General features: G+C 38.8%; 2 protein-coding genes across 4 annotated transcripts in view; one reads left to right on the top strand and one right to left on the bottom strand.

The window, feature by feature from the left end:
• The window catches only part of LOC144631742 (uncharacterized), a 41,150-nt gene extending 35,298 nt beyond the window's left edge, over nucleotides 1-5,852 (bottom strand). Inside the window, exon 1 of one of the 2 annotated variants that reach the window (XM_078490285.1) lies at nucleotides 5,743-5,852. In XM_078490285.1, the coding sequence (XP_078346411.1) occupies nucleotides 5,743-5,748 (6 nt within the window). In that variant the 5' untranslated portion in view covers nucleotides 5,749-5,852. Of the gene's footprint in view, nucleotides 1-3,532; nucleotides 3,638-5,742 lie in introns of those variants that run through there. The other variant, XM_078490289.1, reaches the window with a different exon arrangement.
• Nucleotides 5,853-5,980: 128 nt separating this feature from the next.
• Nucleotides 5,981-27,515, top strand: part of LOC144631691 (uncharacterized) — a 39,733-nt gene continuing 18,198 nt past the window's right edge. The window contains exons 1-25 of one of the 2 annotated variants that reach the window (XM_078490191.1): nucleotides 5,981-6,801; nucleotides 7,132-7,355; nucleotides 9,125-10,011; nucleotides 10,329-10,405; nucleotides 10,910-11,122; nucleotides 13,957-14,103; nucleotides 15,979-16,170; nucleotides 18,997-19,067; nucleotides 19,981-20,181; nucleotides 21,162-21,307; nucleotides 21,902-22,055; nucleotides 22,669-22,747; nucleotides 22,943-23,026; nucleotides 23,350-23,407; nucleotides 23,718-23,820; nucleotides 23,963-24,008; nucleotides 24,148-24,203; nucleotides 24,612-24,689; nucleotides 24,778-24,852; nucleotides 24,982-25,079; nucleotides 25,503-25,545; nucleotides 26,109-26,202; nucleotides 26,356-26,460; nucleotides 26,598-26,635; nucleotides 27,263-27,341. In XM_078490191.1, the coding sequence (XP_078346317.1) occupies nucleotides 6,298-6,801; nucleotides 7,132-7,355; nucleotides 9,125-10,011; nucleotides 10,329-10,405; nucleotides 10,910-11,122; nucleotides 13,957-14,103; nucleotides 15,979-16,170; nucleotides 18,997-19,067; nucleotides 19,981-20,181; nucleotides 21,162-21,307; nucleotides 21,902-22,055; nucleotides 22,669-22,747; nucleotides 22,943-23,026; nucleotides 23,350-23,407; nucleotides 23,718-23,820; nucleotides 23,963-24,008; nucleotides 24,148-24,203; nucleotides 24,612-24,689; nucleotides 24,778-24,852; nucleotides 24,982-25,079; nucleotides 25,503-25,545; nucleotides 26,109-26,202; nucleotides 26,356-26,460; nucleotides 26,598-26,635; nucleotides 27,263-27,341 (3,852 nt within the window). In that variant the 5' untranslated portion in view covers nucleotides 5,981-6,297. Of the gene's footprint in view, nucleotides 6,802-7,131; nucleotides 7,356-9,124; nucleotides 10,012-10,328; nucleotides 10,406-10,909; nucleotides 11,129-13,956; nucleotides 14,104-15,978; nucleotides 16,171-18,996; nucleotides 19,068-19,980; nucleotides 20,182-21,161; nucleotides 21,308-21,901; nucleotides 22,056-22,668; nucleotides 22,748-22,942; nucleotides 23,027-23,349; nucleotides 23,408-23,717; nucleotides 23,821-23,962; nucleotides 24,009-24,147; nucleotides 24,204-24,611; nucleotides 24,690-24,777; nucleotides 24,853-24,981; nucleotides 25,080-25,502; nucleotides 25,546-26,108; nucleotides 26,203-26,355; nucleotides 26,461-26,597; nucleotides 26,636-27,262; nucleotides 27,342-27,515 lie in introns of both variants that reach the window. The other variant, XM_078490190.1, reaches the window with a different exon arrangement.

The raw sequence follows: 27,515 nt of genomic DNA, 5'->3' as shown, positions 1-27,515 counted from the left end.
AAAAGATGGGAAATTACTCAAACGTTTTTATTAGCACGTCAGGCCCAAGTTTATTCACAAAACACAAAATATAAGTCGTTTATTTGGTCATCTTTCGTGCTAACAGTTTTTTAGTCTTTTAGTTCTGGCAGAAAAGGCAAGTTTACTTGTTTTTTCCAAACGTCCTCAGCGATGAAATGAAAAATTCTCCTTTGTGACTGAAATGGGAGACTGGAACTGAGGAAGTCTTAAGACCACGTGACTGCATATTGGACTGGCTCTAAAATGTTCTAGAAAAAACGCCGTAAATGAAAATCTTTTGTTATAAAACAACCAGAAAATGGAAACTGTGTTAACATTTGGTACACCAGTTCCTGAATTACTTCTAGATAATGAAAAGCCTTATGAGAAAAGAGAAAGGTACCGGTATTGGGTTTTTTTTTCTTTTTTGGATTGTGACAGAATTGGAAAACAAACTTGTAAGTAGCAGTATGTTTTATACGCAGATTAAATTTTTTAACTAGCATTGGAAACAACCCATACTGTGACAGATAGAAACCGAGCGACGGTCCGGAACGGTTGAAGTATTACTGACATAGAAAACATACTTGAACAAAGAAAGTGTAAAGTATGAAACTTAATAAAGAAAATGTTAAAAACATTTCATTTTACTTTGGGTCATGGTTTTTGCACTGCGTATAAGGCCAGTACAAAAATAAGTGTTTTGTGCGAAAGACGGGGACAACATAGTATAAAATGTTTCAAAACATTTCTTCGAAATCAGGAAAATGGTTTCCTTTTTAAAGCAGCTTTTACATGTGGCATGCAGGAGTTGATATTGAGTGAGTACAGAATTGTAATTGTACAGAATTGTGAGCAATTTTTTACAACAGGCGAAACCAGTAATCCATTGTCAATTTGCGTAATTTTAGTGCAGTTAAAAAGCAAAGACGAAGAAATCAAAATGGCAAATGTGGATTCAAATGCTTCTAGTAAGGATCCCTAATCATGTTAATCGAAAAATTATAATATTAATTATCAAGAATAATGTTAGAGTATATTTTAGATTGTCCTTCATAATTCGTACTGAGGCAGGCTTGATACCAATTTTTGCTGACTAGCTTTGCCTTCTAAACGTAAATAAACAAAACATCAGATGTTTTTGTCCATTTATAGTACGGATTCGAAATTCCGTAAGGGAATTTCTCAGAAGCCATTTTTGGCAAATATTTGTTTCGATATCGCGGTAGTCAAGCACTGAGAAATAAACATTTTGACGGGAGTAATTTTTCAAAGAAATATATGCTATGAGTTCAGTTTGAAACATGGCTTTAGGTGATAAAAGTAAACACTTGATTTAATCACATTAATTTAGTCTGTTGGCACAATTTGATGCAGTATAGCTTCACGTAGCTTCACTGAGAGAATACTGTATTTTTGCTAAAGCTAAGCCTCCTTTTCTTCACCCAATTTAGCAAAAAGACTGAATTGACTGTGTAAATAAGCGTTTACGACTGAAAGACACTTCATCAAAACTGTGGTTCTTTGAATGAACTGTCATGAGTGACTACTGTTTTATGAAAACTGAACCCGTAATATATATCTCACCGATGAAACTTAACAGGCTAACACGTGAACAGCTGAGCTTACATTTCCACAGTTAAAAAACTGACAAATGCAAGGTTTGTCTGATACAGTTGAAGTTGCTGTGCGAAAGATCTTCTCAAGGAGATAAGAAGAGTTTGTGTTTAGCAACCGAAAAATGGATATGTAAGGGCGTATGGCGACAGAGTGGTTTGCAAAGTTTCAAATTCCCTTATACAAAGGCTAGAATCTAAATTTTCACTTAACGTTATTTCGATTCAGCAAATTATAGTATCAGAGTGGTCTGTGTTAAAGTTGACTGAACTGCTAGCTAAACCAACACATCACTGAGCTAATGAACACATTGAAACTTCCAAGTAATATACTTTGACTCTGAATTCAGGAATTGATTTCAACTCAAAAATATGCTGGAAAGTCTTGCAGGGGTAAAACGCGATGAGCAGTTAAAGTTCTCAGGTACTGTTTTGTAAGTCACGATATATACTATTCAATCCACTGTGTTAGGTATACAGATTAGGTCTGAATTACGATAAATGTTCGGAACATTGAAACCTGTTTGTAAGTAAAGGGACTTCAAAATGAACTAGTACATTCTTACGCAGACATGAGAACTAAAAGAAGTAAAATATAATTTTCAGGCAAGGTGTGTCAGTATTTTATTTTGTTCCTTTTCTTATTTACAATTTCTTTTAGGCGTCAGTTCGTTTCGAACTCTTAGATGTTCTTGCTGAAAACTTCGGTTGCCTTGAAGAAACAATTCCAATCTCAGCTGACTTAGATGATAGCGTAATCCATTTGAACATCAAAGAAGAAGCGAAGTGACCTTCCTGTATGCCATTTAAACTAGCCAAGCGAACGAAGCTTTACTTATTGGAGTAAGAATACTATAGGCCCCCATACAAGCAAACCAAGAGAAAGCATCCCCAATCTTTTGAGTCAACTGTAGTTAATGTGATGTACTTAGAACATTACAGGCAATTATTTAGCTGATTGAATTTCCAAAATACTCCATCCGTCGTCTTTCTCCTGTTTACGGGCGGCTCTAATATCAGCATAGCCATCACAACTGCTTCTAGCTTTTTCCAGATTAATTGCCCACAAACCCATTGCACGATTCTTGCTAAAGATCTTTATTAAAGTGAAATAGTTATTTACCTTTCATCAAGAATAACTTACCTGCAATGTCCATGTTATTACCATTTTAAGTTAGGATACTGGAAGTGAAGTTTCCGTATAGGTTTGGCTTGTTTGGTGTACCGCACAAGTTAAGGCTCCAACATTGAAAGTTAACTACCTGACGTGCGAGTATGTAGCTATATTTTATTTCAGATCGAGTGCCCTAAATTTATTTTTGCTAAATCGCACCTTTTTCGCTCGCAACGCAATACGTAAATAGGTGAATTCCTTCAGTGATGTAATTAAGCTAAATTAAAACGTCGGATCTGAAACGAAAATGTTCTAGACTCTCGATAGTGTGAAGTGTACTTGAACGGCAACTTTCTCTCCTTCTCCGTCTCTCTAGCTTCATCTGTGATTCTGCATCATCGCTAGCTTGCGCTGTCGCTAGCTAGTTTCCTTGTTTTTAAACTGTAGAAGCTTGCTTCGCGCGCTTTGAGCTTGAGCTTTGATTCGCTTGGGTTTGCTTGAAATAGGCATTACACGAAAGGGCGTTTAATGGGCTAGCCTTTCAAGAGACATGGTTGAAACTTGTTGCAGCTAGAGAATGATAGTATTGTGTAGCTAATTTAAACCCCTGGATAGGTACATTGATGGGTGACTGCTTTGCAGATTTCGCAGTAAGAAGCCAACAGGTTTGAGCTTGATCGCCTTTTGGTGCAGCTAGGTGGCTATCGATGGCTAGCTAGTGTCGTATTAGAGTATTTGCTAGTAGGATCGATAGAAACGCTTTCTATTTAGTGGAGCTTTCCTTTTCATCACACTGTCTTACCTTCACCGATAAACCATCTGATGAAACAGCAGCGCCAACTTCTTTCTCTCCGCCTATAAATCGTAATGTTTCGGTCCTCAACTGACCTGCGCGTCCAAAATATGTTTACACAGCGGATCGGAGGGACCCGTGGAATGCCAACCACGTGACCGTATGACGTCATTTGAGAAGGAGCCAATCATTGAGAGATAAGTTGGATCGGTCGAATGTGTGATCAACGAAAAATTTCTCTTTGCAGTGGGGTTATGGGGGGGGGTTGGGGCCACTAAAAAAAAAAAAAAAAAAAAAAACAGGGAGAAAGAAAGAGAAAAAAAAGAAAAGGGAGAGGGAAGGAGTAGGGTAATCCCGGGAAAAACAAAAAAAAAAAAAAAAGGGCGCGGAAAAAAAAGGTGGAAGCCCTAAGCTCCCAAGGGGGTGAAAAGGAACAATGATGAGTAAAGCCGCTTCATCAAGAAGTGAGGTGGCGAGAAGAATTTTCAACAAGGAGATGTTGCTTCAGTTGATGAAAGACTGGATTCTCAGAATAAACCGTATAAGAGTTTTGAAGTGACCGTTTAAGAGAATTGATATCTTGAGTTTGGGGCCCTGTTGTAAGATCGACAATAAATTGAAAATAGGTCGAGAAACCCGGCTGGTGAGCCGAGAAACGAAATTTCCTACAGTGACAATTAATCTTCGATTAAGGAAAAAGGGAAGGGAAAAAAAAAAAAAAAAAAAAAAACCGGAAGGCGCCCGGCAACCGGGAAAGAAGAGGCCCTAACGCCTGTCTAAGATGCGGAAATTTGACAGGACTTTTCAAATTCGACAGAAATAGACATCAGGAAGGATGCTTCGGACAAAATCGAACGAAACTCTTTTTATATTTGAATTTCTACCAATGGTGATCTAGTTTATTTCTGGCGCAAAATGATTTAACTTTCCGACTCAACCTAAAAAGGCTGTGATTGTTTGGAAAAGGAAATCAAATCAGGAATATTTGACGTTGGGGAGTGGTATAATATGTGAGTAATAAGTATCACTTTTTCAAATCTTTAAATTTTCTTTTCAAATCGTAATTAACTCTGTCGTGTGATTATAAATCTCATTATTGTAAATTATACAAATTTTTGATCAGCTGTTGAGTCACCTGATCGTCGACTTTAAGTGTTTTCTTTGGACATTGCGTTTGCTTTTATTATTAACTAGTGGCTTGCTAGTTTCGATCCGGAAGTAGAAAATCGCGCAAACTAGGGTGTGAAAGTTGGAAAAAAAACAAACAGAAATGGTATTTTAAAGGTCCACAGCCTTCAAGAATCACATTCGCCTGAAGAATTAACTTAAGGCGCATTTTAAAGTTGTAAAACACCACGACCAAAAATTTTTTCTTGTAAATCCATCGAAAACGACTGTTGTTTTTCTAGTTTCGCGTCTTTAAAAAGAGCACTTGTTAATATGACGTCTCATTGACGTCACAAGCACTGCTGAAAGCAAATAATTTTTGCAGTGTCTGCAAAACTTGAACGCTTTCCCCAACCTGAACTATAGCATGAATAATGACTAATTTATGCATCGAATTGGAACTGGTAATAATCGTTACAGAATAAGAACCGCAAAATTTGAGTATTATAGCCTTTTGTTCAAATGAAGTGTACTACAGTTGTCGACTTCCTAATATAAGTAACTGAAATTTGAGGTATGCATACCATTTATAGAAAACAGGAAAATTTGATAAAGTCGTCAGGAAAAGGTTGGAAAAGTACTGAGGTTCTGACAAGTAACGCACAACAAATTGTAAACACCATCAGCGATCATATGAAATCGATTTTTTTAGAGAAATTTTGCTGATTAGATTAGTTTGCCTGGCAAATGAATCACGCCAGTTTTTAAAATTGCAAGCTTTTGATTGGTGCTTGACGCTTTCATGGGTTTTGATTTGATTACTGTGAAATTTCAACTGCTGGAGATTGGCTTGATTTTAGATAAACGTCTTCTGTTACTCTGTGTTGCAGAAATAACGGAAAAACTAACCAAAAAAGATCTTTTCAGATACTTTGCACTAATCATTAGCAAATGCCTTACTTTGTACTTTCACTATAGCGTAATCATGTAACACAACTACGGTATATAAAATCTTTTGGCAGTGTAAACTGTCTTGATCGTTAATAATAAAAAAAAATAAACTACAGCACTAATTATTTCCCTAGAACTATAAATCTTATGAGATTACTCACCAACATTCTGGCCTTAGCTGTAGCACTGCACTCGTTGAAGTTGTGAACGAAATGGCCTTTCGCAGCAAGTTCTTGCGCAATGACGTGTTTTTTCTTATTGTTTGTGACTGAACTGCTTGACCTCTGATAGCGCTTCAGCAATTTCTTAGAAATTAAGGAAGGGTACGTGAAATTCTTATTTAGTTTCGATACATTGATTTCTGAGAAAGACAAGCTCCGGAAGGTGCAAATTTTACCTTCTCCCCTCCCCTTGTGTGGTTTTACTGGACCGCTTGTGGAAACGCGAGGAACTGGGTCCAAGGCAACAAGACCCAAACAAAGATGGCGACTGAAACCTGAAAACGGCGCGTTTTTTTCGATGCAAAATCGAGTGTTTATCCGTCTTCTTTACCTGCAGAATGACTAATTTCTGATGAAAATTTGATTCTGGTAAGTGAATGTTGATGGGATTCAATTATGGCTTTAATGTGGAGAGGAAAGATGGAGAATTTAACGATTAAAACCGCTGCTCAACTCTTCATGTAACAGCAATTTTTCGTGCTGCAAACTAAGAAAATGTCGTTTGGAGGAAAATCCTTCAAGAGAGAAGAGTTGCGTATAAAGCAAGAACTTCAGAATCTCACTAGACAATCAAAGAATGAATTCGCTGGCCTGAATAACGATGACAAGTCACAGTTGCTTGAAAGCAGCTCAAAGACTTCACTGTCGCAAAGAAGCCAAGCAACAAAACGCAACCCAACTAAGAAAACTACGAAAAACAAGCGACCAATAACGAGGAATCTCGATGAACAAAATAATGATTCGGATGTTGAAATCCCTCCGCCTAGTCCATCAATCGATTTAGGATTAGAGTTAAGATCAACGACACCAGATTCTGAGATTGTTACCAAAACAGCTCAAGAGGCTGTCTTGCAAGACTCTGTTGGCGTTCACCGCAGAACTACGGAATTGATTTCTCGCTCAACTGCGGCTTCTATCCGATCGAAAGTGGATTTGAGTGTGGTGATGTATGGAAAGGGATTTGGAGAAGAAAATACAAATGCGAAACAAAAGGAGAAGGTAAATAATTACATTGTATGATCAACATTTATTAAGCTTGCAATCGTGGGTTACATGTACAAAAATTATGTACATGTAAGCTTAAATAAACTGCAGGTTTGTTTTTGGTGTGAAATTTCTCAAATCGGTTTAATTTTTATTTTTCTTTCTATCGGTTAATGACTTGTAAGACAAAGGAATATAAAAATCAAACTGGTTTGAACATTTTCATTTTTTAAAAATAATAATAATAACCACGATAGCGCACTGCAAATGCTTCTACAAGTACACGTCACACATACAAGTGATCACTGGACGATGTAGTAAGTCTGTGCTGTTTTCATTCCCAAGAAATCAACAGTTAAGCCACAGTCAGCTCGGCCAGGAAGCCGCCCTAAAACTCCACAAAAAGCCCCTCAGCCAGAAGGTGTTCCAGCCAAGAAGCCGGCAATAATCGGCTCTCAAAGCACTGCAGTAGCAGTTCAACTTACGCCTCGTCCAGCACCCAAACAAAGACCAAGCTCCAGGGCAGGCTCAGCTCAAGGATCAGTCAAGAGTCGTGCTTCTTCTGTTAAGTATGTTGAATACATGTACATGTACCGTCACTTGCATCTAAGCATGAACATGTGCCACCAAAACAAGATCTAATTGGGTATTAAATGTGGCATGATTGGTCGTCAAACATTTCAAGTTTAGCAGACCATAACATGAACTTTTGCACTCAATATGCTCACCATAAACACTGAGTACAGGCAAAACTTTACACTAGAAGTGATTCAAGTGAATCTGCAAATGCATATATCGACACAGATCAGGATCAATTTTTCGGAAGAAGTCTCTATATCCAATCTTACTGCCTTTTTGAAGTTACCGGAATGTGTTGTTCGGCAAGATAGTTGCTGTTACGGTCTGCCAAACTTCGAAGGTTTGATGACCAATCATGCCACGTTTAATATCCAATTTGATCATGTTTCGGCAGCACGTGCTCACCCTTAGATGCAAGCAACGGTATTTGAATCTTTTCATTGCGCAAAGGGAGCTTATATGAAAATCTCTACCTTACATTTGCGAAAAAAAAAAAAAAAAGAAACAAAAGAACACAATTACCACACAGTTCAATTTGTATATTAAGAATATTAAGAATACATATACTATTAAGAATTTGTATATTAAGTAAAAGTGCAAAACAGATAATTTTATTTGGGGGGGGGGGGGGGGATAGGGACTGTGTCCATGTTCTGCCCCTGCCAGTGAGACTTCTTTCATGTAGACTGCAGGGGTATGGATAATAGCGACCTTCAGATTTGACTACGAGTACGAGATCGAGTAGGAGTACGACTTTGGAATTTCGACACAATTGTATCCCTCAAACTAAAACTCTTCCCTGTTAATGACTAACACATAAATAAATGTTAAGGATAAGATTGGTGTGATAAGTGATTATAGGAGGCACACAAATTTGGTTTGAAAACTCGTACTCGTACTCAATCTCGTACTCATAGCCCAATCTGAAGGTCGCTATTAATTTTTCTAGAACAACACATTTAAAAATGTCTGAAGATAAAAGAGAACCTTATTTAAGTGCTATGCATCATTAAAATCATGGAAGGTCAGGGCTCGAGACTAACGGTAGCCAACTAGCCAAAGACTACTAAAATTTTGGTTTTGGCTTCCAGATTTAGCATTCCTACTAGCCATTTGGCTAGTGAAAAACTCAGAAACGTCAACAGTTCTTGATAGAAATCAATATACCTGACTAGTGAAAAATTGCTTTTGGCTAGTACAATCTGACATGTCACTAGCCAATAAACCAGTGAGTTAAAAAGTTAGTCTCGAGCCCTGAAGGTGCAATGGCCAGTCAAAGCTGTGCTCTTACAATGATTGCAGGGTGCCCAAAGGCTTTTGTACGAAATCTTGGGTGCCAACTCTTTAAAGTTTTTATGATAGGAAAGTCATACAAGTCGCCCAAAGACAAAAGTAGGTTGCCTGTGGCACCCAGGCTATGCTAGAGCACAGCTCTGGGCCTAATGGTTAGTGTGTTCAGTGGACCAAGCAGTCCAGGTTTGAGCCCTGGTCGGACTTAACTGTGTTGCGTTCTTGTGCAAAACACTTTACCCTCAGTGTCTCTCTCCACCCAGGTGTATAAATAGGTACCATCCAGGGGTGAGTAAAAAATTAATACTCCTAGTTTCATTTCATGCTACTGAAGCCGGGATAAGCTTCAGCCTGATGGACCACTAGGCCAAAGCAGACTTTACCTTTTGCCTATCACTAAAATCAATACAAATAATGTTAGTAATAACTATTAAAAGGTGGTTTCCTTGATCTACTTCAATTTTATCAGGGATGAAGATATCCTACACCCAACCACACCCACTTTACTAAATGAGAGGGAAGCTGACATTGTTAACACTGCCGAGGATGAAACAGACATTCGTGAAGAAGAGGAAGGGCTAGAGGTCAACCAAAGTTGCGAGGATGGTGTGAACATACATGATGATGGTGGCTTAGGGAATGAGTTCAGCAGTGTGGAAATTGCAGTCGATTATGAAGGCAGTGAAGCAGTTAATGAAAATACTGAATGGGGAGATGCAGAGCCTGATGAAGAGAATCAAGTAGAAAATACTGAAAAAGATCTTAAAGACATTAAGATATCCTTATCTGCTCATGATGTGGAAGGCGTAAAGACAGAGGGTAAGGCAGAGAGTGGGGAAGACTCCCCAATAAACAGAATCCACTCTGAGATTCTTGAATTGACAAGAAGAATCAGCATGCCTGAGGCAGGCATACTAAACTTAATCAGAGCTACTGAGGAAGCCGAGAATGAGGCTAAGAGGCAAAATGAGGCATCAGCAGCTGCATCGTCGCCTTCTAAAGAAAGCTTGCTACTTCGAGCCATGGCAGAGCATGGGAGCTCAGAATTCTCTATTCAGGGAGCGTTACGGAGCTTGTCTTCTCGTGACACCAAGCAAGCCTCTGCTAGCCCCTCAAAATCTCCTGCCATTGGCAGCAAAGCTAAGTTGCAGAGTGACGAAGGTGGTAAGACCTCTGTTGCAGAGAAGGAAAGTCTCAGCACAAGCCCAAAGAAAGAAAGAACAATTACAGTGAACAGTGAGATGACTGTTCCTGGTGACATGAATGTTAAATCGCAAACAACAGAAGAACTTCCACTGACTGCTGGCAAAGGAACAGAAACCAGGAGAAGTGAAGTGACTGACAGAGACATGCTAGGTTTGTTTACAAATTATTGTATAATAATGTCAGTAGCCAGAGGTATTTTTTGTAAGACACTTTAGCACATAAGGGTACTGTACCTTTACGGTAACAATCGACTACCATACATGTAGATCGATACACTTGGCTGTGTAATCAGCCTGACTAATCCAATTATTAAGTTATCTTGGACATGGGTTAAGCACTTAATAAGTACTATTGATCAAACCATTGGGTTATACTTTCTTACAGGGTATTTATTATTAAATATCATACACTAAGTATGATACTGTTATTAGCAGGTTAACGAGAACCCTCCATGTTACATTTCACAGCATCTCAGTCCCTTACACTTTTGACGAGACAAGGGCTGGCAAGTCAGAAGACTATGACAAATGAACAGGCCATGGAGGTACTGTATCTTACAATACTCTTTACATCTGAAATTAATGTACATTAATTACATGTATTATTTGAAGTGAAAAGAATTTCTGATAGTTCTTAATACAAACTGAATATTATAAACTTGCCTGGCTTTTCCAAACACCTGGAGAGACACAGAGGTACAGTTTATTGTGGTTTTCAGTGATATGCGAACTCTAAAATTCAAAATCCAACTAACAATTGCATTTTTTGCTACTGTCAATCATAATTATGGCAACAGCCAATGAACCATGAAAAACAAAAACAAACAAATTGGTTCGAAATCTACCAATCACAACTGATGGACGTGACCTTTTGACCCGGTTGAAGTGAACTTCTGTTTCCCGAGAGGTCCACTACGATGATTGACAGCAGCAAAAAGCATAAACCCTTGGTTGAGGATTGAATATTAGAGTTTGCACGTCAATGAAAACTGCAATAAAGAGTCCAACTTCCTTTCTAATGAATTTAATGTTACTTGAATTGTGTACAGTGCCTGTTGCTACCATCTGAAGTGGTTCCAGAAGACATCATCAGCATTACAGGTCAGCAGGTGGAGATATCATCTAAACAGTGGCCTGCTCCTGCAGATGGCCCAGGATTGCCACTTCAAGATTTAAGCAGACAGTGGATTGATCTCAAACAGGAGAAAAGTGTGATGTTTTTGGATTCATGGCAAGTGAAGGAAGCAGAGAAGGAGAACAAGGTACATGTATGTACGGTTGAAGGGCACATGGTGCACACGTATGCAAATTTTTTTCGGAACAGATGATGAACGGCTCGGGCACGGTTTTCCGTGTAGAAACGGAAAAGCGATAGTGTACGTTTTCGCATGAGAGGTCACATATGAACAATATTCTAATTTTCTAGTAATTTGGAGTTCTATTAAAAATAAGTAATGTTGTATATTATCCAAAGATACTGTAATCAGGGTGCAAAGTAAGGCTTGTCTGAAAGCCCTGCAGGGCTAGTGGTTTTTCATGTCGGGCTAAGTGGATTTTATCCATCACTTGCTTGATGGGCAAGTAGCATTTTTGGTCTGAAGTCAGGGCTCGAGACTAACGGTAGCCAACTAGCCAAAGGCTAGTAGAAATGCAGTTTTGGCTAGTAGATTTTGGACTTGCACTAGCCAAAATGGCCAGTGGAAATTTCAGGCATTTTTGTGAAAATAAACCGCAAATTTAAATGACTCTGAGGTAACAGAACTTACAAGTACACTGTGGACATATATCAAAGAATATGGACAAGCTAAAGTTACCGAAAAGCGAACAAACGATCATTGATAACTTTTTTTAGGACTTTCCGGTGACGAAAGCTAGCAACAAGTGAAAGAAAACTGCTTCTGCTAATTATAAGCCGGCCTGGGAAATCGAGCATTATGTGTAGGTTGTAACGTTAATCAGTGATCGGGTAAGGTTGCATGAACAACGAGGGTGAGAGGTCGCGTACGTAAACGCTTTCAAAAAAGGTTTCATGTACACATTTAAGAATCAGTTACGTTGGATACCCGAGATTATTCTGCAGTGCACAGGAGCAAAAAAGCGAGGAAAAGACCCAATGAAGTCAGCAAAGTGCCTCCGTGAAAACGCAAGTTTTTGCTTCGTGGGACACAGACTTTCCATGGATTTGGGAAGAAAAACCTATTTTGTCCGATTTGTCACTGTATTTTGTTTCCGCTGGCTTGGTAAAAAAGTAACGAAAACCATGTTTGAAAGTTCTGGCTAGTAGAATATTGGTTTTGGCTAGTGAAATCATAGGTGTCACTAGCCACCAGGCTAGTTAGCAAAAAAGTTAGTCCCAAGCCCTGGAAGTATACATGTACTAAGGACCCTGAGAAATGCCTTTGGGCTAGTGAGCACACAATGGTTCCAATTATCTGGGAATTACAAAATTATTATGATTGTGTATTGTGTTGTTCCAGAAAATATCCATACCCCTCCCACAGAAGATTTTTTGGTTTGAATCCCCCCACCCCTCTGGAAATTCCAGTTAAGCCCCATACTTTCCTTTAAAAATTTTGGCTTTTGAGACTACCCACCTCCCTGGAGTTTCCAATGACCTTCCATGGGGTGGGTGTGGATATTTTCTGGCACTGCACATTAACTCACACAGACAAAGTTTTTCCAAACTTCTGTTACGGTGCTGTCAGCAGCTAAAACCAACATTTGAGTTGTTAAACTCAGGGTGCGGCTTATCTGCGGGTGCGGCTTATCCGCGGGTGTTTACGGTACAACTAAAAGTATGATACAGGGTTCAAAATAAAATTTCGTTTTTAGCCTGAATTTGTCGGCTTTATTTGTCAAGGCTCATTTTTTCCCGGCTGTCAAAGAGGCATCCATATGCATATATTACGTGCCAGGTTTGCAATGCATTCTGGGGCGATTTCAAACAGAGTCGGCCATCAGTTGCAAGTTTTACGGCAAAACGCAATGTAACTTTTTTCTTATTTTGAATGTTTGAGAAGCAAAAAAGATATTCCAATATAATTTTCTGGAGGGACACAATACCTGAGAAGGGCAGCCCGTTATTCATCTTAACACAAAAATGAACTAAACCGTAAAACCAGAAGTTTTAGTCGCCAGAAGTTTATATCGCACTTTCTAGCCCTGTAGCTGCTTTATTTTCAGCTGAAACAAAATGTTTACTTCAACATTACAGCAACTTTGATTTTGGCCGATCAAGGCAAGATATTTTCTATTTCTTTCGTGAAAAGTAGCCGATCGAAGCTGACAAGTGTTGTGAAAGTGTCGGCTCCCGCTGACAGCCGGCTGTTATTTTGAACCCTGTGATATTGGCCGTTCCAAGGTTGCGCAGGGAACTGGGACGAGTTTTTAATTTTAAGCAATCGATAATCTGACACCACCACATGAAAGCACCCAATGAGATTGGTCATTTGACCAAGATTGATGCTTTTAGGATGAACAGAGACGAAGTTATGGGCCTTGAAACGTGGTTAAAAATCCATTCAAAGGACTCTTATTTTGAGACAGCGTCCCCCAAAACCATATAAACTCTTAAGTTTTTTATGATTTTTGTGATACTCTTTAATATGGGCAAACATAGTGATTTTCATCTTAGTTTCTTTCAAATAATGGATCTTTGGCGGGATTTTACAGCTGTCACAAAACGGATAAAATTTTTAAGAGTTTATATGGTTTTGGGGGACGCTGGCTCACGACCAGAGACGTTTGTATGGATTTTGAACCATGTTTCAAGGTCCGTATATTCATTTCTGTTCGTCCTGAAAGCATCAAACTTGGTCAAATGACCCATCTCACCGTGATCTTTCATGTGGTGGTGTCAGATTATCGATTACTTAAAATTTAAGACGCTCGCCCCAGTTCCCTGCGCAACCTCGGAACGGCCAATGGATTCTACAATAAGTACATTTTGTACATGTACAGTACATTAATGTATGCCAAAATTAAAATCACTTTGAGTAAGATCAGCTCTGTTTTAAAACCCAAGTGAACATAAAAGTAAAGCTAACAGACATAGCAGAACACATATTCAGTTTATTTTGTTCATTATTCTCTGTAGCCCGTCAAGACTCATAACATCCATCACTTCTGCACCATGCCATCCAGAGTAGAGCTTCCACCTCACCTCTGCAAGCTGACAAGAGACGAACATACACGGGATAAATTTCACCGTGGGACAGAGAAGCCAATGGATGTCAACTTTAAGGTACAGGTGTACATGTATGTCATTATATCACCTGGGCACTATTGCTCAGGGACAGATTGGGAGACGTGGTGGTCTAATGGCTAACCTTAGGATGCTGGACTCCCGGGGGCGGGCACTCCCCTATATGGCCTATACGGGGACGTGCCGCTGGATAGGGTATGGTTTTTGACTCCTCCCGTCCTGAACAGGGTATATAGTTTCAAACTTCTCTGTCCTAAACAGGGCGTGAACCTGTCCTAGACAGGGTATGGCTGCAAGACTGTCGTCAAGTATTCGTATTGTTTTCGCTTTCGCTTCAATGAAAAGCATTTATTTTATTTGCTGGGATCGGTGTTCGCATTTCAATGCGTCGAACATCGCGTATGGGACGTCGCAATCACAATAAAGCGTAAGTTATTGTTGATGTTGTCCTTTGTCCTAAATAGGGCCTTAAAATCGGGCGTGTTGTCCTACACAGGGTAGGTATTTTAAGTTTTTACTGTCCTAAACAGGGTCAGGGTTTCAAACTTCCAGCGGCACCCCCCCCCCCCTTCCCCCCGGGCTAGACTCCAGATCAAGCAGCACAGGTTTGAACCCTGGCAACGGCCATTGTGTTGTGTTTTTGGGCAAGATACTTTACTCTTACAGTGCCTATCTCCATCAAAGTATATAAATGGGTACTGGTGAACTAATGCTGGGGGAACCCTTCAATGGACTAGCATCCCATCCAGGGGGGAGTAGAAATACTCCTATTGGCTTAATACTGCAGAAACTGGGATATAAGCTCTGGCAGTATTGGCCACTTGGCTCGACGCAGACTTTACCTCATTCCTGGGTACATCAAGTCTGCCTTAGAGCTTTTGTGGACGTGATCAGCAGTTCCTGTAGCATGAAGCAGCTACAACTACACCTAAACCTGGATGGAATGCTAAGTCCATTACAAGGGTCCCCATTCGCCTCCAGCATTAAATTTACCATAACCCATTTAATTATATGTAGAGTGTACCTGGGTGGAGAGAGGTATTAATACATGGCTATAATGGAGGCGTGGTAGACTAATGATTAGTGCCCCGGACTCCAGATTGAGCGGTCCGGGTTCATTTGGCTGGAGCACTACTTTGTGTTCTTAGGCAAGACACTTTAATCTCATAGTGCCTCTCTCCACCCAGGTGTATAAATGGGTACCGACAAATTTACTGCTGGGGGGTAACCCTGCCATGGACTAGAATCCCATCCAGGGGGGAGTAGAAATACTCCTAGCCGCTTAATGCTACACAAACCAGGATAAGCTCCGGCCTGATGAGCCACCTGGTTCGACAGTTGGCTTTACCTACCTACCGTAATGATTCGATTAAGCGCCCTCCTTCCAATAAGCGCCCCCTTCCGAATAAGCGCCCCCTTCGAATCTGTTTTTGTTAATAAGCGCCCCTATTCTAATAAGCACCCCCATTCTTTTAAGCGAACCCATTCGTATACGCAACCCTATTCTTAAAAGCGCTCCTATTGTGGCTAACTGACTCTACTGAAGTCGTTGACGTGGAAAAGATAAACTCATGAACATTCACCGTACCGTACATGTATACATTTACTGCTAAAATGAACAATTCTTGTAAAAGTAACTGAACTTTCAACAAGTTTTGCTGTTGCAGTTTATGTTATTGCTAGTTATTTTAAAAATATATTACAGTTTTGTTTTAAACATTTGGTTGTTTCGCAAAAAATTAAATAAGCGCCCTGTCCCGAATTAGCGCCCTCTCTCGAATAAGCGCCCTCCTTAAAGGTGCCAAAAGTAAATAAGCGCCCCGGGCGCTAAATCGAATCATTACGGTACCTATAATAGTAAGAGCACTGAACGTAGGATTGATTTAATCTTTAATTTCATACTGTCGATACCAGATTTTGGAAGAAGAACCTGAAGTGGATGAAGCCAAAGAAGAAGAGACTGAAAGTGATGAGAAGTCAGTCAAGCTGGGAAAAACTGAAGAGCGACGCTGGTCAGTTGTGGCTCAGAAGATTCTCATGGAAGCATTAGTGGCTGGAGATTCAGATGAGACACTAAACAGGCTCAAGAAGGCTTTAGATAGTCTGGTCAGTTGTGCAAAGGAATATGAGTGTACAGTCTGTACAGCTCTACTGTGTATACCCGCCATAAGTGCCCCACCCTAGTCATAAGCCCATCCGTCTGCTAACCAGTTATAAGCCCATTGGATAACAATCCTCCCATATTAAAGTGCACCTAACCCCCGAAACAATACTTTCAAAATTGATTGTACATGAGTTAGAGAGTTGAATGGTTAAATATTTCTTCATCTCAATGTTGCGTTTTTAAGTTATGAAGGTTTATTTTTCCAATATGTTAATGAGTATGACATCTACCCAGTCTTCATTCAATATACAAATTTTGACTGGTTCACACAAGCAGTATTTAAAAAGCAATTATCATAATACTCACAATTTCCACAATTTTTATTGTAAATTTGGTGTCTGGTAATGGCGAGTAAATAATGATATAAGCAAAACAAGTATGCTTAAAAGCCTGGGTAGACGTCATACTCATTAACATATTGGAAAAATAAACCTTCATAACTTAAAAACGCAACATTGAGATGAATCTTTAACCATTCAACTCTCTAACTCATGTACAATCAATTTTGAAAGTATTGTTTTGGGGGTTAGGTGCACTTTAACTTACTATCATCCTTGCACAGCAGTATCCTGCAATAGAAATCAGCAACAAAGAAGCTTTCAAGTAGAGTGCAGATCAAAGCATTTTATTAATATCTTTCTTACAATATCTTGCTTATCAGAGCCTTTGCATGTACATGTAAGTCATTTTTTTTGTCAGCTCATTTCCAGACACTCAGATATACAATGTAAGCCCCCCAGGGATACATGTACAAGCCCACCCCAAAGCCCTTGTAAAAACAAAGTTTTTAGTGCAGAATGCACTATTGTGATGGTTTGGTGGGTTGGCGTTTGCTAAACCCCTAAACCACTAAACCACTAAACCACTAAACCACTAAGCCACTAAACCGCTAACGCGGTGTAAACTTTTAATCACCAATTAATTAATTAATATCAATTAATTAATTATTTCTGTAAAGGGGGGAGGGGATGGAGAGCACCTGACCGTGTGCCCTTGGTAAATCGGGGAGTCCATTACGATACTTACAATTGAAGAACTCAAGGTATATATTTGTTTCAGAAAGCACTATGCTCTCCTTGTGGTACAATTCTTTCTGGAAAAAATACTTTGTGCTAAACGCATGCGCAGATCAGTCTTCATCACGAACATTGCGTTTTTCTTCTGCAGAAGGATTCGTGTAGACTCCGTGGCCCCAAGTTAAAACCACAAATTAATTGAATTAGACAGTAAGGCGTCATAGCAGATCATGTGAAATATTTCTTGATATGGCAATGCTGTTTTCTTAGAAAAGGTGATCTAGCATCTCATAATTAATTGATAACCTGATAACATCTGTGTTATAATCAATGTCGCCTTCTTTGCAGAAAATAAATCACGTTACCATAAACATCATGTTACATCCGTTTTTGACAAAAACAAAAGTATGTTACATGTTTTTGACAAAAACAAAAGTATCTCGTTTGCTGTTTCAATAACAAACTGAAATTCAAGCTATCGAAAATTAAAATAACAGTGACGTGTTTAGAAATTTTGTATTAAAGCCTAACGTGGTGTGCTTTTCAATGCGGTTGAATTCCTGTAGAATCCGTGGCGTTAATTTAATTAGACTTAAAAGGCATCACAGCGATCTGCGAGAAAAAAACAACAATATCATGTTACATCCGTCACTTCCTTTCCTTTTATTTGTTCTCCATCGGTTGAACTAACCTCCGTTTTATTTTGTAAAACCTCTGCCGCTTTAGTGTTTGAACATGCTTTCGTGACGGTTCCGACATTTCTTGAAAGAAATCTTCACACTACGTGCTTCTCGGCTTCATGCTTGAGTGAGCGTGTGACGTGTTCACAGCGCTTTCGTAAATCGTAATTAGGTATGCAAAAACTTGCACCGGGATTTTCGGCGTGAACACCTGATAACCAGGAAACAAATATCCTAGCTGTACTGCGTTTTAAAAACCCTTTCGAAAAAGATGTTTTTTGATTAGATTTGTTCTTTAGTTTTGAGAATCGTCTTTCGTGCAGTTTAAATCGTAACTTAATCAAATTAAACAAATGTCATCGATGTCGCCGTAAAACAAACAAAAAACAAGAGTTTCATGTTACGGCATTTTCAAGGAAAACAAAAGTATTTTGTTACAAACGAACGAAAGTGTCGTGTTACGTTTGCAAAGATTAACGTAAGGAACACCTAGGAAAGAATACAAGTAGCCTGTGAACAGTTTTTCCGAAAGTAAAGTAAAGCAAATAAACACGAACATATATAAAACATCATACTTTCAATTGTTCCATATTGCATTCTGCACTTACCAAATCATCGAGATTTTTTAACTCCAGGGCTTATAAAAAGTATGTGCAATGTACATATGTATATGATATGTACATGCATGTTAACAGCATGGCCAGTTGGTAACAGCTGAGTATCCATCACAGACTGAAATGAATGTTTGAAAGAAATGTCATGGAGATTAATTGAATGAAGTTAAGAAGAGTTGTCAGTGAAAGGCTTTGGATAATTTTGTAAATTCTTTTTCACGGCTCGGTCCACATCCTACATTTTGTACTACTTTAGTTGTCAAATTGCATTTTTAAAAATGTAATTGCTTTTTTAAAAGCAAGCAAATTAAAATTTGCTTGCTTTTAGGCTGTGAATCGAAAAAAAGACACACACAATACATGTTCAAACTGAAGGTTGTCTCTGATTTTATTGACAAGCTTCATTTTTGTTGTAAAGATTGCTATTATTATTCATATATGGTGTCTTTTTATTTTAGTTTTCATCTGAACAAGGTGAATCACTGGATATTGTTGGTGTCAAAATGGAGCTGAAAGATGATACTTCAAGGTACCCATACCAATAATTCAATTTAGCACCCTCCTTCCAATAAGCACCACCTTCTGAATAAGGGCCCCCCTTCGAATGTGTTTTTGTCAATAAGCCCCCCTATTCCAATAAGCACCCCCATTCTTAAGAGCACCCCCATTCTTAAGATCGCCCCTATTCTAATAAGCGCCCCCATTGTGGATAACTGCCCCTACTGAAGTCATTTACTTCGAATAGATAAACTCATGAACATTCACCGTACCGTACATGTATTTATACCATGCCATAGAAAATACAGCCAATCAGAATACAGAAAAGCCGTTGTATATTCGACGGTATTCAACCCAACCTTCCCATCGTGCGCTGCGATTGTATTCTCGACGAAATTTAGAAGGCGTATTTTCTATGGCATGGTATAAAATGGTTACACAACACTTTCTGGTGGTATACTATGGAATATCCCACTTGTCACTTGTATTTTCTTGGTATACACACTCGCCTAAAGGCTCGTGTGTATACCGAGAAAATACAAGTGACTCGTGGGATATTCCATAGTATACCACTCGAAAGCGTTGCATAACTAGTATATATTTACTGCTAAAATGAACAATTCTTTTAAAAGTAACTGAACTTTTAAATTTGGTACTGTTACAGTTTCTGTAATGGTTAGTTATTTGTTAGTTTTGTTTTGAACATTTGGTTGTTTCTCAAAAAATTAAATAAGCGCCCTGTCCCGAATAAGTGCCCTGTCTCGAATAAGCGCCCTCCCTTGACGTGCCAAAAATTAATAAGCACCCCGGGCGCTAAATCAAATCATTACAGTATTATCTCTTAAACCTGTCAAGCTCCCTTTTGCAAAATCGAGTTGACAGATCTGTGCTATGCTGAAGAATAAATGTCGACCACTCACATTACTTTGTACATTACATTACAGACTTTATTGGACTCCAGCTCCACCTAAAATGAACCTGGCCCCCGCCACTATCAAGACGCAGCTGTACCCTGACTACCAGGGGGCATCCTTGCTGCAGGAGAGCCTGGGAGCAGATCTCCGAACAGTGACAGGACTGGACAGTGATGATAATGATGAAACAGAGGCTGACTTAGATGATGAAGATGTGAAGGCAAGAAACAGGTTTGTACTTCAGAAAACAACCCCTTACCACCACCACATTAATGTGACCACATTGTTATTTATGCCTTTCTCCCCTCCCTTGGCTAGGGATTCACAAACTACTGGGCTGCATACCCGCACTCGTTTACTGGGCACTCGACTAAAGACAGACAACTCAGATGGAGTAAAATGGCTAAGAGCAAAGACCCAAAGCCGATTTAATGATAAAACATTCTTGAATAAATTACAAAAACAATTGGTTCTAAAAATTGTGTTAAGCCCAGTAAAGGTGAGGGCACAAAAACGTAAAAAAAAAACTAAAATAAAAATACTACAGGAAACAAGGTGGACAGGACAAGGGGAGGAGGAGGGACTGTGAAAAACAAACGTGTGTCATCCAGCGAAAAAGAGCATGAGTGAATGAACGACTGGCTGCTTTGCAGCCAGGCCACGAGTCAAAACTACAAGCGGGGGGCTCAATACATTGAAATACCATACCCCCTTGTCCAGGCCCCGCACGTGTCCTATTCTGTTGCATAACAATATCTGTTACATAAGCAGCTTACACACGTGTCTACAGTGCTGCACTAATAAAATATACTAAATTAACCGGGAAGAAAGACATAAAAATCCTATTCCCATGACAAATAATTTATTCTTCAGCTTGAAGAAAAGCTGCCAGTCATTTTCTTTGCTCAAGAACCCCTTTCATGCAGCAACCCCATTTAAACAACCACATTAACAGGGTTCTAATGCAGTGGTTGTAATTTCTCAGTGTATTCACAGTTCTAAAAAAAAGCTGTAAAGTATACCACCTGATCACATGCTTCTTGTTTCTCTTAAGGCTTGTCTTGTTTCTCTTTAGAATCTAGAAACTTCTTGTTTTTCGTAAGAGGCTTTTTGTTCAGTCCATACACTTCTGGGTATGTGTAAAAGTTGAAGCTCACATTCATGTGTACATTCATGACTGTTTTTCTTATTTCTTATTTTCTTTCTTGCAGAGTTCTTAGTCGTATGCATGAATCCATGACAGATCTAAGAAAGCTTGTTGCAGACACACAAGTGCAGAGACCAAAAACTGATATCGGAGGCATGGTAGATGGGTTAAACTTACAGACAGGAGAAATAGATGGTCGAGATGAACAAGGTAAAAGGACATGAAAGTTGTAGTAAATAATAAAGATGGTAAATTTCAAGCTCGGTGATAAATAGTGAAGAAATTATTCAACATGACTCGAGCGTGGGACAAAGAAAAAATCTGAGTCCCCGACGGGAATCGAACCCATGGCCCTTTGTCCCACACTCAAGTCATGTTGAATAATTTCTTCATTATTATTTTATCACCTAGCTTCAAATTTACCATCTTTATTATTTACTACACATTTGATGATTTCGACATTGCTGATCCTAGCAGTATGCAGGACGCGTGTCATATATCAACCTAGTAAATGGCCCAGCTCACAACGAGTCTCTCGTAGCCCAGTTGGTTAGAGCGCCCAACCGTTAACTGGGAGGCCATGGGTTCGATTTCTGTCGGGGACTCAGATTTTTCTTTGTCCCACGCTCGAGTCATGTTGAATAATTTCTTCACGACACGAAAGTTATTTCCCACTTACATACATGCTGTAAAGTGACAGAGATTATCATCTAAATGTTAAAAAGATCTCTGATAAGATATATACTTTAATCTCATGGAACAAGCAGTAACATAAATATTAAGCAATCAACACTTTTTTTGTAGTTGCTAGTCCAAGCAGATTTATATCAGTTCTTGACAAAAGAAGGCAGGAGATAAAACAACAGGATGACAGAGAAGAAAAAGATTTTGAACAAGATGAAGATGAAGAGAGTACAACTTTGCAGAAAGAACAAGATAAAGGATCAAATATCTTCAGGTACATTTAACATTAAAATTAAGTGAAAAAAATTAAATTAATCTATAGGGTTGTAAATAGTAAAATTTTGACCAAACACAACTTGGAACACAAATTTGAACTGGTATTTATTCAGTACATGTTTCTTTAGTTAAAACATTCGTCCAGTACGTATGTACACTGTACACACAAAACTTAATTGCACTTATCTATATGTAGGGTGTAAGAGATCGTGTAGTAAAATTTTGTTTACCAAATTTCCTCGTACCATAGACTTGCAATGCGTGCACAGGCTAGTATTGCAGTTGATACATGTACAGTGTACATGCAAGAGGATGTCACACGTTCGCTGTGGTTATTCTTAACTAATTAAGGAGCCCAAATTGTTTAAAAAACAGAGTTACAAGATAATGTAGCTGCTCTTGAAAGTAACTCAATAATTTACCGTGGAACAAGCGGTAGATAAGATTATAAATTCAAAACTTCCTTTAGGTTAAAATGCCACGGATTAGTGCATAAAAATTACGTGTTCGTGTTAAAAATGTAGTGTTCAAGACCTCCTGACCACTGATAAGACTTTTATACATAATTTTTTTTCTTGATTGTATGCATTCCATCATTTTGCATTTTACAGATCAGTGTCCCATCCTTTGTTGTCAGTTGGTGACAAGGTTCTTAAAGTCTCTGCAGGGTATGACATCAGCATGAATGAGGTACTGTTAACCTTGAAGTGACGTTTCCACTTCCTTTATTAAATTCATATTGTAATTTGTCACAACACCCTTAACAGGATTTAACTTTACAGGAATAGGTTCACACTTTTGCAAAAGATTTAAGGTAATAAAATAAATAATATTAAATAATACATGTGTTCAGTCCAAATGTACATTTCCAATTTTTTTTTTCAGTTGAATTACCAACGTGATCAGGTTGCTGCTATTAAAGACAAACAACAAGAAAAAGACGAAAATGAAGATATGGAACTTCCCCAGGTACAAACTCTACAGTCAAGTATATTTAGCTTTCCTTTATAAAAGACTTTGATACTGTCCACTTTACATGCCTTGTTCTGCCACAAAGAAGAATATGTTCAACATTTTGTGTGCAATAGAGTGGCTTTCAATTGAGTGTAAAAACAAAATCCCAAGCTATAACTCTGGCCAATCTCAAAGGACACAGGCAATCCAATGAACCAGCATAGCATATCGAAACGTAATAACAGTACGCAGTGCAATAACCACGTTGTAGTTGAGAACCTGTAAAATACGTTCTTACCAATAAAAATAACATCTTTCGTTGTGCAAAATTCATTCAGGAAAAGCCATTTTCTGCAACAACAGTGACGTCACGGACCGAACACAGCACCATTATGGGTAAGAAAATCTCCTATGTGTCGACAACAAAAGTTTCCTCACTTAAGAAAATTTGGTTTATTTATCTTTGAAAGACACAACTTGTATCAGGTTAACTTTAGTATGCATATGGCGGGGAGTGAACAGCACCATCTGTAGCGATAAACTTTGTCCCGAACGTTCGGAGCATTCTTCTGACTTTTGAAAAATTATGTGCGATGTTTCTGATATTTTTTGCAATGTAATGACATACGTAACAAAATTCCTGATTCCTGACAAAATGTGCTTCTTGTGATTGTTGTTGTTTTTTCCCTCTGTTCATGTATTCAAGATTTGCAAGGGACACCGCATGAGTTTGATACTGATGAGGGAAGGACAGATGCAGGAGATAGCATGTCAATACAAACAGGAACAACTGGTCCGACAAGTCGTAGGTAGGTTTTGGTTGTTTGTTTACTGAACATTGTTGTTGTTGTTATTGTTGTTGTCATTATTTCTATTTGAGGTAGAGATCTGGAGGAAAGGGGGAGATGAGATGGTAAAAAAGATCAATACTTTCTTCTGTACTAATCTTAGGAAACACCCTCAACGAAAAATAAGAAAGAAGACACAGAAAGAGTTGGTAAGTAGTCATTTTCTGTATTTACCACTTCTGCGAAGGTTTGTTGCTGTTTAAATAAGACGTTTACATGTTAAAGTAAGAAAGCATTTTTTTTGTCAGTAAGCTTCTTGCTTATTAGTTCTTTTTTTATCTTTGTCAGGAAAGAGAGCAGGCGATACGAGAATTCTTGAATCAACCAGCAAGGAAAATTTCAAGGTATGTTATACCAGTAATAGACCTTTGCCGCAGATACCATGATATGAAGGTTGATTTTTCTTTTCCCAAGCTCCCATTTGCTTTAGTTTGCAGAATACAGCGGTTTTCATTTGAGTGTTGTCAAACCAAAATCGAAGTAATCAATCTAGCCAATCACAAAGGACGCAGACAATCCAATGAACCAATCAAAACTTAAAGCAAACACGCGCAGTCGAAGCGAAGCGCGGGAAAACGTGTGTGAGCGAGTCACTATTAGTTTTGGTTTCACATCTGATTGGTTGAGATGTGGCGCGGGATTTTTTTAACCAATCACGAAACAAAGTAAAGCCAATGTATTCAGGATTACTTTCGACACTCAATTGAAAACTGCTCTATATATAATCACGTCAAATTGTATCGTCGTTGCAGGCGCAAGTCAATCACGGATATCAGAAACTTAGAAAGAGAAGAAACGCTTTTGCAGAGGACGGAAAGCATCAGCACTAGGTATAGTGCCCATGTAACAATATGACAAATGATCAAGACTATATTCTGCCAGTCACCTATAGCTTTTACTTGCAACTGCTTTCCACAGGTCTGAACTGTCAAGAGTGAACAGCCAACCTGCGCGTTTGGACTTCGACGGGATTATGAAAAACGAGTTTACAGGGTAAGTCCTTTATTAGAAACTTAATCATCAGTGAAGAAAATGTGATTTGTATTGTAAGCATCTTGTAGCTTAGTTGGTTTAATATTTTGCAGTTCTTGAGTGATTTTGTCAATAAAATCTACCCTATAGGTCAGATGAAGCACTCTTTGATGAAGTTCGTGAACGTACTTGGTATGTTTGGTTTGATGAGGTCTATCCACCCACCCCCGCCGTTCCTGAAATCAAATGTAAGTGTAATGTCAAACTCACTAACAAATATGTTATGAAGGAAATCAATGTTTTAAATAAATTTGTTATAGAATTTGTCCTCATTCACTAAACTTTTCCTTCGATCTTTTCCGCCATGAGACATTTTTCTGATGTCCAAAATTATTTTCAAATTGAAAGAAACCACAAAAAGGAAAAATAAACACCAATAAAACTGTAATAATTCTTAGAGGAAGGGAAAGATTAAGACGAATTACGAGCGACAAGTTTAAAAGGCGTTTTTTTTTTTCAAGATGCCCTCTTTTTTATGTAGTCGCTTTAACATAATAGAAACTTGCTAAGAATAAATTAAGAGTTGAAAAGTAAGGGTTTTTTGAAAATGAAACTATTTTGCATTGCCATATAGTCAAAAGTGTCTTTTCATTTTTTAATTCTTTTTGTAGTTGATCTGCAGAGTTTGACTTCTCCCAGACCACACACGCAAAGGTAAGAATGTAATCAATAACGTGATTTATTCAGCTGTTAATTAACGATCAACTGAATAGCTTTCCTATCTGTAGTATTAAGCCTGGTCCTCATATGATCGCCCAGATCGTTTCTATCGCATCGATCGTTTGCAAATACTGAGACGATGGAAGCAATTGGAAGCGATCAGGGGTTCTCATATGTTCAACCAGATCGCCTGGTATGAGCGAAGAGCCACGAAAAACAACCATTTTAGTCCCAGGTTCAACACAATGGAAGCCTTCAAAGAAAGGGCAAAACTTGTGGCCACCTACCTTCTCATTTATTACAGTTACTGCGAAGAAGGAAAAGGGAAGCTTAAAGGATAGAATACGGGCGATCCAAGCGATCGTGATCGCCCCAATCGCCGCAGACGTTAGCAATCGTCTGTGTAATGTTCTCATATAATCGCCCCGATCGCTAGAAAACTTTTTGAAGTGACAGAGGCGATAGAAACGATCGGGCGATTATATGAGAAGCAGCCTTAACATAGCATGGCTCCATGACAGGTGACTTGAAGCACATGCAGTTTTGTTTCCTTGTAGCAAATCCTCAGGAGTGGTTATAGACAACAGTATTTTAGAAGACATCCAAGTTATTGAGCCTGAGATAAGAAGCTCAGACCAAGAGCTGTACAAAGTAAGTATATAACTGATCTATTTTGTTCCAGTTTCAAAACTTAAACCATAGCGGCCCGGCCACCGAACTGAACCTTATCGGGGTTTCTGTACGAAATGTGTATTAGCAGATTCGTTCACTTGGTTTTTAACAGTTACTTTTCTTTTACTGTAGGCCCTTCAAGAGGAAGTTGTTCGACTAACAGATTTGCTGGAAACTACACAAAAGACGGAGTCGTCAGCTATCTTTTTGTGTCGAAGAGGCGCTGTCTTCCGCAAGGTAAATCACAGCGACCGCTGAATTCGCCTGAAGTTCACAGTAATTTGGCGGGGTAGGAAAATTGTGCTTTATATATGTACACAGGTGATGCGTCATTTTAAGAGAGTTTTTTTATCATTTTTTTTTTTTATCTGCAGCTTGGATATTTGAAGAAAGCGTGGGACGACTTAAACAGGTGAGAGGGATGACAATGCGACTAAATGTACTACTTATGCCATACACACATAGCAGCAATCTTTGAAACATTGCTGGTACACTGTCGGTCAAATCTTGTCTCCCTATCTTTCCTGTTATTCCATGTTGTTCAGAAACTAAAACGGACAGGGCAAAGAGTGCGCGCTCATAACGCTTTTCAACATTGGACAGGCTGGAGAAAGAACGCAGACGACGACAACAACAGCAACAACAACAACAAAAAAAACAACAGACAATAAACAACTACCACAACAACAACAACAACGGTACTTTATTTCAAACAAAACCAAAAAAATTGCAGCCCTCAAATAACATAACGATCCTCATGGCAACCCTCAAATAACAGGACCTGTTCCAACGACTTATAATACCGATTGAAGTTAACTGGAATGACTCGCTGTTTCTTGGAATAGGCCAATTCCGATATATTAATATTCTAACTTGGCTCCGAGGCTTGGGGGAATAAAACAAAAGAAATGATTTATTCATCCCTGAACCTCGACGTGATATCTTGTGTTTTATTCCTCCAAGCCTCGGATCCAAGTTAGAATTTTAATATATCGGAAATGGCCTGTTGACATGTGGTGCATGTACCTTATGCTTGCAGGTCTATTGAGCTGGAACCTAAACTGCTGGATGCCTACTGGCACAGGCATCTGTTACATCTCTTACAGGATAATCGAAAGGTAACATCTACTGACTTCCTTTAATTTAAGGAAATTTACAGCTGTTTATTAACATCTAGTGGATAGTCCCCAAGCAGAAAGTTCTCCGATCTGACAGAACAAGAAGTAATACAGTAAACACCCGCTATAAGAACAAGTGGATTAAGAACATCAGGCTGAAATTTAGCCAATAAA

The sequence above is a fragment of the Oculina patagonica genome, chromosome 12, assembly GCF_052425735.1.
Source record: "Oculina patagonica isolate OP01 chromosome 12, crgOcupat, whole genome shotgun sequence".
NCBI lineage: Eukaryota > Metazoa > Cnidaria > Anthozoa > Scleractinia > Oculinidae > Oculina > Oculina patagonica.
This window is presented reverse-complemented; position numbering and strand designations above follow the sequence as displayed.